The sequence below is a fragment of the Amphibalanus amphitrite genome, unplaced genomic scaffold, assembly GCF_019059575.1.
Source record: "Amphibalanus amphitrite isolate SeventyFive unplaced genomic scaffold, NRLGWU_Aamphi_draft 000081F_arrow, whole genome shotgun sequence".
NCBI classification, from domain to species: domain Eukaryota; kingdom Metazoa; phylum Arthropoda; class Thecostraca; order Balanomorpha; family Balanidae; genus Amphibalanus; species Amphibalanus amphitrite.
Genome location: NW_024881577.1, coordinates 597,618 through 610,733, shown reverse-complemented (window position 1 = coordinate 610,733; position 13,116 = coordinate 597,618). Strand labels below are relative to the sequence as shown.

General features: G+C 50.6%; 2 protein-coding genes across 10 annotated transcripts in view; one reads left to right on the top strand and one right to left on the bottom strand.

Annotated features, from left to right (window-relative positions):
* Nucleotides 1-2,484, bottom strand: part of LOC122379595 (actin-related protein 8-like) — a 31,277-nt gene extending 28,793 nt beyond the window's left edge. The window contains exon 1 of one of the 4 annotated variants that reach the window (XM_043361914.1): nt 2,387-2,484. The gene's annotated coding sequence lies outside the window, so the exon portion shown is untranslated. Of the gene's footprint in view, nt 1-481; nt 500-2,386 lie in introns of those variants that run through there. The other 3 variants (XM_043361912.1, XM_043361913.1, XM_043361918.1) reach the window with 3 other exon arrangements.
* LOC122379597 (U3 small nucleolar RNA-associated protein 15 homolog) lies at nt 2,015-12,529 on the top strand. 6 transcript variants are annotated; one of them, XM_043361920.1, is made up of 9 exons: nt 2,015-2,211; nt 2,549-2,688; nt 5,579-5,687; nt 5,949-6,038; nt 9,661-9,845; nt 10,055-10,359; nt 10,694-10,914; nt 11,215-11,382; nt 11,651-12,529. In XM_043361920.1, exons 3-9 carry the CDS (start codon nt 5,598-5,600, stop codon nt 12,167-12,169), a joined length of 1,578 nt encoding a protein of 525 aa, XP_043217855.1. In that variant the 5' UTR covers nt 2,015-2,211; nt 2,549-2,688; nt 5,579-5,597; the 3' UTR covers nt 12,170-12,529. The 6 variants fall into 6 exon arrangements, with proteins under 6 accessions (XP_043217855.1, XP_043217854.1, XP_043217860.1 ...); XM_043361919.1 differs by lacking the exon at nt 2,549-2,688 and having other exon boundaries at nt 2,070-2,211; XM_043361925.1 differs by lacking the exons at nt 2,015-2,211; nt 2,549-2,688 and adding an exon at nt 2,873-2,916.
* Nucleotides 12,530-13,116: the final 587 nt, after the last annotated feature.

Here is a 13,116-nt window from a genome sequence, read left to right as displayed (position 1 = left end):
GGTAAACGAGAGCTTTCGATTGATACCCATTTTTACCTCTTTGTGATGTCATTTCTAGGGGAAAACGGGTTATAAAGGTTTCCCTCTACCGGGGCCTTTTTTCCCCCTACCGAATCTGTGCTGTGCTGAATCTGTGCTGAATCTGTGCCAACTTCCGTTACATAATTTATGGGCATACGAATAGTTGAAGTCATTTTAAAAGCTAAACAAAAGTAACGTTTATTGTGAAACACCCTGTAGTGAATAAATGGGCATTTTAGGAATATTTATTATATTTTTGGCACCCATAACAATAAGCTCAAGTCTCAGTCTCAAGCTAACTCTCAAGGACATGGTCCATGGTCCTGCACTCAGGAAGACAAGGGTCCTAATTCTTAACTGGTTTGGTATTTTGTTTCTTTGTTTAGAAGGATTAGGCCCTTTTGGCTTTCAGTCTAACAAGACTTTCTGCACCAGAAGAATGAAAGGAAGTAGGGGAGACATTGGTCTGGACAGTCGCCCTGGCATGGCATAGGTTGACTGTTGGGACTGTTGAGCCCATTGCAATGGACTGGGACTGGCCGATCAGCCCCAACAATAGTCGTTGGTTTGGTCACCCCAAGGCTATATAAACCAGGTAGAACGTTCCCGACGAAAAAGTGGTGACAAGCGATAATTAGTAGCCGCGACCCTCACTTGTTCAAAACTATATCCGCAAGCAGCATTTACAGGCTAGCGGAAATCGACCAATCGGCGTTCGGCAATACTCGACGCTGATTGGCCCGATGCTCGTGACGAAATTGCGGGGGACTGTAGCTATTCCCCTATGGCGTTTAATAGACTTACGGCTTTTGAAGGGGATTTATACCAGTTTTGTTGGGTTTGAGGCCATTTTTGAGCTTGGATATTCTTTCTGTGACTTTTGACTGTGTAATAACGACATTTAATCATGACATTCTATATACTACCGGTGTCACATCGGCCAAAAAGACCGTAAGTACATGGGATAGACGGACCACTGCTGATGGGGCCACACATGTCGGCGTGTGGTCATCGGAGGTCCGTGAGGGTTCGACATAGACCCTTCATGGGTCGGTATAGGCCCGGTGGGTCCAGTGTGCAAGCCTATCGGGGGCCGGTGCTGACCCAACAGGGCCCAGTGGCATATAATGTAAGGCTGTCTAGGCCGACGTTGAGGGCTCATGGGGGCCATATAGGACCAATAGGGACCACATCAGTCAATCAGGGGCCATTTAGGCCAATAAAGGCACTTCAGGGGACTTGAAAAGGTCATTCAAGAGCTGTGGTGGGCCCATGAGGGGACGGCATTGGTCCAGCAGGTGCAGTCAGGGGATGTTGTACGGGTTTCTCAGTGGCCCATTTGGGCATATCAGTGACCAATTTGGACCCAGCAGAGGGCTTTGTAGACCTATCAGGGGCTGGTGATGGTTCATCAGGGGCCAGCGTTAGTCCATCGGGGCACGGCATATGCCCATCAGAGGTAATTGCGAGCCCACGCTGAACAATGATGGCCCTTCAACGGCCCCTAATGGATCTACATTGACCCATGGGCCATGATGTGTCATGTATGCCCCTATGACAGGCCTACTCAGACCCCTGATGGACATTCCCGGCCTCTGATGACCCTATACTGAATGCTAAAGGGGCTCTAAGTTTCTCCAATAACCCTTCGTCAACCCATTATTACCATACGCTGGCACTAGGGGCCCCACATCAGCCGCAGGGCAGTCCGTGCCATGACAGCATGTCTTTTCGGCCGATATTACATCGGTAAATGGTAATATTTATTAAAATCATGATTTTATGGTGTCATTATATAGCTAACAGTCATAAGAAATATATTTCAACTCGAAAACAGCTCCAAACAGCATATAATTTTAAAGAAACTCCTCCGAAATCCAAAAGCCTATTCGGGTCCATAGAGAATAACTGCGGTCCCCCGCAATTTCCTCACGAGCGTCGGACCAATCAGCGTCGAGTACTGCCGAGCGCTGATTGGTGAATTTTCCGCTAGCGTGTAAGTACTGCTCGCGGAACAAGAGTTCGTCGACAATCCTCCACAAACGTCTGTCACCATTTTTCGTAATGCTAAACAGCCGGAGCGTACCCCCCTGGGTCACCCCACCACAATGGGCCTGCAGCAGCTCCTGATGAACTACCCAACCCAGATCAGATGAAGGTAGTCGTCCTGCCTAGAACAGGGAGTTCAAGGTGAGGAAGAGGATTTGATTGTCCTGAGATTTTTGAGTGATGGATGGCGGTCTGACTCTGAGCCTGTCATGCTATTCAATTTCAATTTATCAACCCCAAGACAAGAAGCACAAACATCATTCATCCTTATCAGTTATCATAAGTTTTTTTATAAATAATGTGATATCCAACCCACAGAATAAGAAGACCATCCAAACACACCCACGCAAATTGCAGATTGAAATCTAAATTGAAATGAAAAAGCAAAGCATTCGCGGACGCTATGTACACGGACGAGTGAGCAGCTTGTATGGGAAAATGTCCCGTAAGGTTTCAATCTTTCTGCTCGTTTCAACAGATAAACAATACCCATAAGAGCGCTTTTCGTATGCTTTAAATTCAAGCGCTGATTTTGAAGTTGCTGCGCCAGATATGAAACATCAAGAACTCCAAATAAAATCATAGCGCTACAGCTCCTGCGCACAAGCTACAAAAAAGGTAATGATACCATCTGTTCTAAAATTGAATCGACAAACGCGTGAAGAGCAGTTGCCTAGAAACTAGTGGCTTTTTACTGTGGTTGCTAGGCAACAGTGAAAGCCGAAAGTTTTGCTTCCGTAAAGCTAACTTGTTGAACAGTTCAAGGCACAAGGGCTTGTTGGTTCCTCACGTGTGTCGCGTGTCGGACGACGGTGAAAACAGGGCGCCTGGGGCGATTTGATCAAGGTTCGTTAAATTTACACGTGACGTTTGGCACATGAAAGGCCCATTGAGCGGGAGAAGTTCCAAATGTCACGTGACTAATATGCCCTCCGGCGCCCTGTTTTCACCGGCGTCCCGCGTGTCGATTCAGACTATATGATATAGATGGCCTTGGATTCAGATTGAGGTCAAAGTTTCGGTATTTACAGTGTTTTTATATGCCTTGGTGTTTATGTGCGCTGGTAGCGTTGCATAAAAAGTTATTAGGGCTTTTAATAATAATAATTCCCTTTATTTCGTTTCATCCTTGAAACAAGCTTCTGTTTCTGTGGTGTCAGTGTTGAAGTTCATTTTGACAGAGGATCTGGATATGGATGTTGGGAATCAGAGTGTGGCATTAGTAATATTGTTCACATTCATTAACAATTCGCCTATCACTATTGAATTAGTTATAATAGTTTGAGGAGGGTACCTCATCTGACTGGAAAAATGCCTCCACTACGCTGAAGTTCTCGGCGGAGGTGATGCGCCAAAATTTCGGTGCAAGGGCTTATGCGCTGAAATTATTTTACCAAGCCATGCTTCATGCGCCGAAAATTTTCAAGGCTTACTGATGGCTGCAGGCTGTAGCCACGCACTTTTCGTAGAGGGGGGGGGCTGGCGTGTGTGTGTGACTGTCTTCCAGTGACTACTGTCTACAGACGGTTGTTGGCACGGTCGACGGGATCGGGCAGACAAAAGACATCAGCAGGCCATGGTCACTGAAACTATGAAATCTGCAGCCTTGATCTCATTTACATCTGCATTTGGTATTGTTAACCCTCGCCGGCACAGGCCATTTTGCGTCCTTCGACGGCACAAGGGGGGGGGGTACGACCCCCCTCGCGTTTGGCCCCTGATCGAGCTAGAGCTTCGCGGAAAAAACGAGCGTGTTGCCCGTCACGAGACGAAGCCGATGATACCCAATTTTAAGGTCCTAGGTCATCGGGTGACCTTCCAGGTCAGGTCAATGACCCGAAAACCGGGAAAATCGGGACCTGTTAGAAAGTCGTAAAGTGTGGCTGCTATGTGGTTTTCCGGGGTGCTGATCACGAATATCGTGTTAGTTTTGATCAGAGATGATGTCTTTAAGCATTTAGACCAGGTCGGGTCAGGTCAGGTCAGGTCAACCGGTACCTAGGGGTTGTGACGGGTATTCGTAATACGTGTCAACCGCCTCTGACAGCTTCGTAACATGTTACGAAGGCACCAAAACTACTTCGTAAATGTTCAAATGGTTGCTAAATTCGAATTCAGCTCCAAAAACTAGCCTAGAAACATGTAAAACTCGAAAAACTGAACCGAGGTCACCCGAGGTCACCAAAGGTCAATGATCTGACCTGACCTTCAGGTGACCTTGACACCCACCCTAATGTATGGGAGCAACATCAAATTACATGTTTGAACGTTTGAAACCACGAAAAGCTTGCAAACGCACGGCTAATGCGAGCCGACATACGCCGAATCGCGATTCCGGCCAAACATGGTCTCGGAAAAGAGGTCACAGGTCAAAGGTCATTTGGGTCAGGGTCATGAAATGTTCAGGGTAGGTGTAAAATTGATCAATGCGAGGGTACTGAAAGTTTCGTCGCGATCGGCCGCTTTTTACGCGAGTTATTCGCGAAAAACCTTAGGGGGGGTTGCATCAACCCTGTGCCGGCGAGGGTTAAAGGCTGTAGAACAGTGATTGCCAGTTTTTCCATGTGTTGCAATTTATGACTAAGTTGTTTTAAATAGAAGTTGTGCATGCCTCTATCAAAAGTTATTTGCAAAAAAAAACTGTTAGATGCCATTCATGACCTGAGATGACATCAGCGGCATAAACAGGGGTCACGGACACTATTTTCATATTCAGTGTATCTAAGTTACTTGTAATTCAGTGTTTGGGAGTGTTTATGATGGCTTTCGCTCAAAACCGGCGCATTTCAGTTTTCTCCTATTGACTTTTAATGGGGGGGGGTCGCAAAATTGACCTGACCTTAGGTCATCGATATCAAAACTTTGTGATATGAATTTTGTACATGCTATTGCTCTTAACAATCGCTGAAATTTTCAAAGCGATCGGTCGCTCGGTGTAGCTATGGCAGACATTGAAACTTCTTATCACAGGGCACTTCAAGGGCTAGAGATGAGGTCACTTCAAGTGACCTGGTGACCTGACCTTGAATGATTTTGGTCTGAAATTTTTACAACATGTGTAGCATTGATGTATGATAAGGTGTGCCAAAAACGGCGGTGCGGAGCGCCGCCGTCTTTAAGATATTCGCGAAAAACCACAGGGGGGGGGGGGTGTTCAAACACCCCCAGCAGGGCGTGGGTTATTGAAACCACTCAGTACATGAGGGTGTAGTTTTCTTGGGTGTAAAATTCACCTTAATGGAAAATGCTACCAAGCTCAATGAAATTGGCTGCTGGATGCTGGTTGGTACAGAATCATAATTAGCTGGTGTGGAGTGCAGATTTGTGTGGAGTGCAGTACAGATTTACTCCAATTTAGGTGCAGTGCAGATATTGTGTGGAGTGCTGCTGATGTGGGTGCTATCATGGTGCTTAGATACTACTTGCTGTGCAGAACTGCTGAGCTCACTGGCGGTATCCATAGGCCTCTACTAAACCTAACTACTAACCTGCATATATTCCGTTTCAGTCCATCAATTGATTAAAGGATGGGCGAATTTAAGAAAACCTTGGTGAAACAATACCCAAGACAAGGAACAGGATTAACTCCTGATAACATCTATTGGAAAAACTTCAAGGTAAGCTTTACCAGCGAATGAGTCACTGTGGTTTGCTTACAAGGAAATTTCATTATAACATGAATTATGTTGATCTCGTGTGAAGGACTCAAGGCATTGTTCAAAAAGTGTTCAGGGTAAGTTTTTTACACAGTGATTTTATGCATCATCCTGCATCTTGCATCATAAACTATGGAACACTATACTATATGCAAGCATCCCTGTAGGTATGTAATTGTGTTTTGTCATGCCACCCAGTGGTAACACCATGCCTCTTTCCAGTTTCCAATCACAGTTCAGGAGTTCGGCTGTGCTGATTTCGTCCATTTCTCGTCGGATGGGGACTATTTTGCCGTGACTGCATCAGCACGGGTAAGTAAAAGTGTTGTTAAACCGCATTAAAAGGACATTTGGTCCATCAGCTTTACTAATGGGCACATAGTGGCCCTGAAGTCAGTGGCGCAGCCAGGATTTGGTTTCGGGGGGTCATCGCCTCCAAAGCGGGCCCCCTAGTGTGCGGGCCCCCAACCATTTTTCAGAATCTTTCCATATTTCATACGCATTCTGCTGAGCGGGCCCCCTTTACCTATACGATAACCCTGAGCGAGTTTGAATCGGAAAATTTTGATAGAACAATAGCTCGGTAATCACCCGGTGTTCAATTTCTACGCGAATTGACCATGCATGACAGAAATATGTTACTATGAGGTACGAATTCGTATCTTTCGAGGCCGAAATGTGCCCCTTCCGCAATATGCATAGCATATATGCTAACGGAGCTGTTGCCTGCTTCTATCAGACAATATTTAAGTAGTCCCATGTGCCTGTCTAAGTCATCTATTGGCTGCTGTAGAAGATTGTGCCTTTATCCTTCTTCATTACGTAAATTCGATCACAAGAAGTTTTAACCCTCGCCGGCACAGGGGAAGGGTATGATGCAACCCCCTAAGGGTTTTCGTGAATAACTCGCGTAAAAAGCGGCCGATCGCGACAACACTTTCAGTACCCTCGCGTTGATCAGTTTTACACCTACCCTAGAAATTGCATGACCCTGACTCAAATGACCTTTCACATGTGACCTACTGAGACCATGTTTGGCCAGAATTACGATTCGGCGTCGGTATGCCGACTCGCATTAGCCGCGCGTTTGCAGTCTTTTCGTGGTTTCAAGCGTTCAAACATGTGAGTTGATGCTGCTCCCATGCATTAGAGTGGGTGTCAAGGTCACCTGAAGGTCAGGTCAGGTCATTGACCTATGATGACCTCGGTACTTTTTCGAATTATACATGTTTCTAGGCTAGTTTTTGGAGCTGAATTCGAATTTAGCAACCATTTGAATATTCACGAAGTAGTTTTGGTGCCTTCGTAACATGTTACGAAGCTGCTAGAGGCGGCTGACACGTAGGTACTACAAATACCCGGCAGGACCCCTACTGGTTGACCTGACCTGACCTGACCCGACCTGACCTAAATGCATAAAGACATCATCTGTGATCAAAACTAACATGATAACTATTCGTGATCAGCACCCCGAAAAACCCTATAGCAGCCACACTTTACGACGTTCTAACAGGTCCCGATTTTCCCGATTTTTGGGTCATGGACCTGACCTGGAAGGTCAACCAATGACCAAGAACCTTAAAATTGAGTATCATCGGCTTACTCTCGTCACGGGCAACACGTTCGTTTTTTTCCGCGAAGCTCTAGCTCGATCATGGGCCAAACGCGGGGGTCGTACCAACCTCCCCCTTGTGCCGTCGAAGGACGCAAAGTGGCTGGAATGGCCTGTGCCGACGAGGATTAACGCGCTCATATGGGACATGTATTGCCTTGGGCCGGATTTGTTGTGGTGTGGTGATGTGGTGACGTAGATTCTGTCTGCTATCAAGGTCCCGGCATGGTGTTACTTAGCGCGGTGTACAGGCCAGACCGTTGCGCCTAGTGCGCTGAAATTTTCACGATTTATAGATCAAGGATGGGCAACGTGCCTTTGAGGGTCTCAGCTCGATCGGATCGATAGCGAGCACATGGCGCGTGCTTAAAAAGTGCAAATTCGCGTCATAGACTTTACAGTACATGTATAAATCGGCTTGCAAAATCGTGCGAAATTGGCTAAATTTGCCCGACACTGGTCCGATCCCCGTGCAGTATCTCGGTAACCGTGGGTCCGATCGGCACGGGGAACACAGTATCGTGTAGACTGTAGGGAATCGAACAGGCTATCGAATGGTGTGCGGTGCAGGGATGGCACGCGCCACGTGCACCCGTGAGGGCACTTATGCTGGAAAATTGACGTTTCGGACAGATTTGGGACTTAATGCTATTTTCGGGTGACTGTTTGACGGAGAGGGTTCTAACAACGCCTGTTGGCAAAAGAAATGCACAGCCTCGCATGGAAAAATTGTGAAGAGCTAATTGATCAAAAACAAGGTGGAACAAATCGCTGGAGAAAATGGTAATTGTTAATGACTTACTTAATTACACAGGTTTTACTGCATAACCTGGTACGTTTGACAAATGAAAATGGCATATTTGGAAAGAGCATTCAATTTTGTCCAAAATCCAACCATCGCTTTTGCATGACGAGCAGCAGTATTCTTAAAAATATAAATGTTTCAAACCTCTACATAGTAACTCATCGATGGCTTTCATTTTTCAATAACCTTCGTCAGCCTTTGTTATAAACTACACATGACATGTTCTATAGTAGAACGCATGCTCATCAGACACCAGCACCTCGATTCGATGGATATTTTTTCCCAAACCAAAATGCATAGCCGTCAAAAAGCAATCGACCGGAATGGATACATAGCCCACGGACACAAGACCAACCAAACGCCCACCGATCGAAAATACACCTTATTCGCGTTGCGGAGCAAGCGGGTCACCCTAGCGGGCCCCATTCAACCGCGGACCCGGGCCCTATCCACAAGGGGGCGCGGGCCCTATCCATATGGGGGCCCGGGCCACGTTCACCTTGGGCTCCGGGTCCCGTCCACCCGGGGCTCCGGGCCCCGTCTACCAGGGGACCCGGGTCCCATCAATCCGGGGGCCCGGGCCCCGTTCTCCCGGGGGCCACCCGGGGGTCCGGGCCCCGTCCACCCGGGGCCCGGGCCCGTTCTCCCGGGGGCCCGAACCCATCCACGGGGGCCCGGGCCCCATCCAACCGGGGTTCCGGGCCCCGTTCTCCCGGGCCCCGGACCCATCCACGGGGGCCGGGCCCTATCCACGGGGCCCGGGCCCCATCCACCCAGGGGGCCCGGGCCCGCTCTCCCAGGGGCCCGAGCCAGTTCTCCCGGGGGCCCGGGCCCGTTCTCCGGGAGGCCCGGGCCCTTTCTCCCGGGGGCCGGGGCCCCATCCAACCGGGGGTCCGGGCCCCGTCCACCCGGGGGCCGGACCCATCCACGGGGGCCCGGGCCCCTCCACCCAGGGGGTCCGGGCCCGTTCTCCCAGGGGCCCGAGCCAGTTCTCCCGGGGGCCCGGGCCCCATCCAACCGGGGGTCCGGGCCCCGTCCACCCGGGGCCCGGGGTCCGTTCTCCCGGGGGCCCGGACCCATCCACGGGGGGCCCGGGCCCCATGCACCCAGGGGGCCCGGGCCCCATCCACCCAAGGGGCCCGGGCCAGTTCTCTCGTCCGGTTAGATTAGGACCTCTCTCCTCCCTCTCTCTCTCTCTCTCTCTCTCTCTCTCTCTCTCTCTCTCTCTCTCTCTCTCTCTCTCTCTCTCTCTCTCTCTCTCTCTCTCTCTCTCTCTCTCTCTCTCTCTCTCTCTCTCTCTCTCTCTCTCTCTCTCTCGAGCGGGCCCCTGACAGAAATTTCGGGGGGGTCAGCTGACCCTCTGACCCCCCCCTGGCTGCGCCACTGCCTGAAGTCAACACATATGTTTGAGCTTGATCAACTAATAAACTGTCAGTGACTCTGTATTCCCATCAAGTTCATTGTTCATAGCTCTCATGTGAACGTTCATAAGCTATTTACGTACCAAACCTTTTCAGGTCAAGGTTTACACATGCATCAACAATGAGATATCCAAGGGGCTGAGCAAGTTTTCCAAGACGGCGTTCGGCGGACGATTCCGGAAGGATGGCCGTCTGCTCTGTGCCGGCAGTGAAGACACGAACGTTCGAGTGTTCGATGTCAACAACAAACATCTACTGCGGGAGTTCAAAGGACACGACAGGTACCAACATTTCAACATGAAATTTACAAATTGGCTGACTTTAGATGTTCTTTTCAGTTCCACGTCATTTATAACATCACTGTAAGTTTGTATAACCGTAAAAAGAGAATGGTATAATTACGGTCGACGTATTGTCTAGGAATTACTCTCGCCCGTCGAACCGGCGTCAGTTCGTCTCACAATCCTCCCGCTCCCCCCTCTCCATGCAGGCCGGTGCACCGGTGCGACTTCACTGCCGACGGGTTCCGAGTGGCCAGTTTCTCCGACGACCGCACCGTGGCGCTGTGGGATGTCGGCGGCGAGGCGCGCCTGCACGCGCTCGAGGGACACACCGACTATGTTCGCGCGGGCGCGTGCAGCCCGGCCTCGGCTGACGTGGTAGTCTCTGGCGGCTACGACCACGCCGTGCGCGTGTGGGACGCGCGCACAGCCACCTGCACGGAGAAGATGGACCACGGCGGCCCGGTGGAGGCCGTCCTGGTGCTGCCCACCGGCGGGTTGGTGGTGTCGGCAGGTGGGTCTCTGTGGCGACAGGGGGCGCGCAGGTCGAGGGAGGGGTGGGGTGAGCATAGGAGGGAACGTTGGGTGTGTGAAAACTGAAAATGGGTTCCATGAATGGTTGGCTGAGTATTGTCCGCCCAGCTTAGGACGACGCTGTTTGTGGAGAAATTGGTTTACTTTGCGACTACAGGGATTGAAGACGTTAATTCCTTGCCGACGTCGCCAGTCTCATGTCTGCTCTTTCACCGGTGCACAGCACTTCATATCTCGCTGTCAAAAGACTTCTGGAACGCCCTCACCTCAGGTCTGACCTTCACCTGTCCCACCTTGCCCCCGCTGCCCCGCAGGCGGTACCGAGGTGCGTGTCTGGGACCTGCTGGCCGGCGGTCGACTGCTGACCCGGCTCTGTCACCACACTAAGACGGTCACCTGCCTGACGGTGTGCTCAGAGGGACGCCGCCTCGTCACCGGGTCACTGGACAGGCGGCTGAAGATAATCGACACGGCCTCCTATCAGCCGGTGCACACGCTAGAGTACCCCTCGCCCATACTCAGCGTCGGTATTGCGGTGAGTCCTGGTGGTAAAGTGTTGAGCCGTTTGATATAGGCGTTATTTATGGACTGATTGAGTGTGACTGAAACCGAGTGTTAAGTTTGATGTGTGTACTCGTATGACAGACTAAAGTTGACAAATCGTCAGCACAAAAAGTACACACATCTTACTAAACAGCGTTAATTCGCTATTTTTTCTCCATCTGGGAGATTTGTTGAGCACGTCATCAGAATCCCTTCTTAGCACTGTGGCCACATACCATGACTTACCATGTCCGTATCACTGCAACGAACCCTTTCGTTCTTACCCCACCAGCCGGACGACTCTAAGATTGTGGTGGGGATGTCGGACGGCCTAGTGTCCATCCAGGACCGAAAGCCGGAGCCGGAGGGGGAGACGGCCGAGCGGCGGCCGGCGCGGCGGGCCTTCCGACACAAGACGGACACGGTCAGCCAGCCGGTGCGATCGGAAGAGGACGAGAAGGTGAGAGTGGTGGGGAGAGAGGCAGAGGGTGGGGACTGCGGAATGGGGTGGGACATGGAGCGGTACTTGGGTTCAGACGATGGATAGCTAGCTGTTCTAATTATGCATGCTGAGCGTTGTACGGTTTTAGATTGTATTACTGCGATCACACCGATGAGAGTGTGCATGGATCCGTAGGCTACCATGGATTTTTTCCTTTGCCTCTGCGTCTATCTAGTCACAGTGTCACCTCTCCACCCGCCTGACCTGACCCGACCTGACCCGGCAGGCGTCGGCGGCGCCGATCCGTCAGCAGCTGGACAACTACGACCGCCACCTGCGGCGCTTCGAGTTCTCGCGCGCCCTCGACGCCGTCATGGAGCGCCAGGTGACGCGCAAGCAGCCCGAGCGCGCCGTGGCCGTGATGCAGGAGCTGCTGCGGCGCGGTGCGCTCTCGGCGGCTGTGGCCGGTCGGCCCGCCCTCTCCGTCCGCAAGCTGTGCACCTTTGTCGGGAAGCACCTGTCGCAGCCGCGCTTCTCTCTGACTCTGCTGGACGCCGCCGAGGTGATAGTCGAGGCGTACAGTGACCGCGTGGGCCGCGGCGACCCCGACCTCGACCTGGCGCTGGACGGGCTCCGCGCGGCCGTGGAGAAACACTCAGAGTACCTGGAGAGCCTGTACGCGCTGCAGGGCGGCCTGGACATGCTGCTGGCGGCCGCCGCGGCCGGAGACGGGAAGAAACTGGCCGAGATACCGGCGGTAGAGAGCTCAGAGAAAATGGAGGTGGAGACCGTCACGGCAAGTTGACGGGGGTGTGGCGACTGGTGGGGACAGACGGCGGGGAGGGTTGTAGGTGGTTTTGAGGTGGGGACGGGGATAGGAGGGGTTGTTACATGACGCCAGACAGACTGTGGTATGGTTGATATTTTAGAAGTGTGAGTGGTTGAAATCTGTATAGCTGAGACGTGTGTGACTGCCGACTTCGACCGGTATTTGACGTGTATTTTGTGTGAGATCTAAACGAACACAGATTGAAGGGCGTTTGCGTGGATGAACAACTTGAAGTGTTGGTCATGTTTTCATTGTTTGCCATCAACTCCTGCCTGCGTCATTTCAAGCTCAAGTCGTTGAAGAACCGATTCAATAAAATGAAACATGATCGCTAAAGTGGTCTCTGCAAGGAGAACCAAATTCATAAACAAAAACCTTAAATCGGAGGGCCGGAAGCTGATCAAATTCTGCAATATTTATGAGAAGTGGCTGGCTGGCCGATGACTGGACGCACCTTTTATGATGATCGGTAAATGACTGACCTTTTTGAGACTCAGTGCCATTAAAATCCGATCATGCTCGGTTGCGTGACTTAGGTCTTGATGTTTACATGCGTTCGCTAACGAGTTAATAGTTAACGATTTCCAGTTATTGCATTGTATGTACGTAAACCTTCATATTTATTTTAGCTGGATGCTTGCTGGGTATGAGTTATGAGTACCTACACGGTAGATTGGTGTCTTTATTCGTAGAAGGCCCATGAGAGCATAAATCGGCTACCTATTGCCATGACATGCACTTTGGGGCTCCAGGAATCGAATTTGGTGCTCGAAGCTGTTACCTACGCCAATACTATTTCAAATTCACGCTTTCGTGGTAGCAGCTTATCCTCCCGGGACTTCTTTATGAAAATTGGTACCGATTTTCTCGAAGGATTCGCGGGATTAATAGCTGCAGTTAGGCTATCGTTCCATCCCGATTCC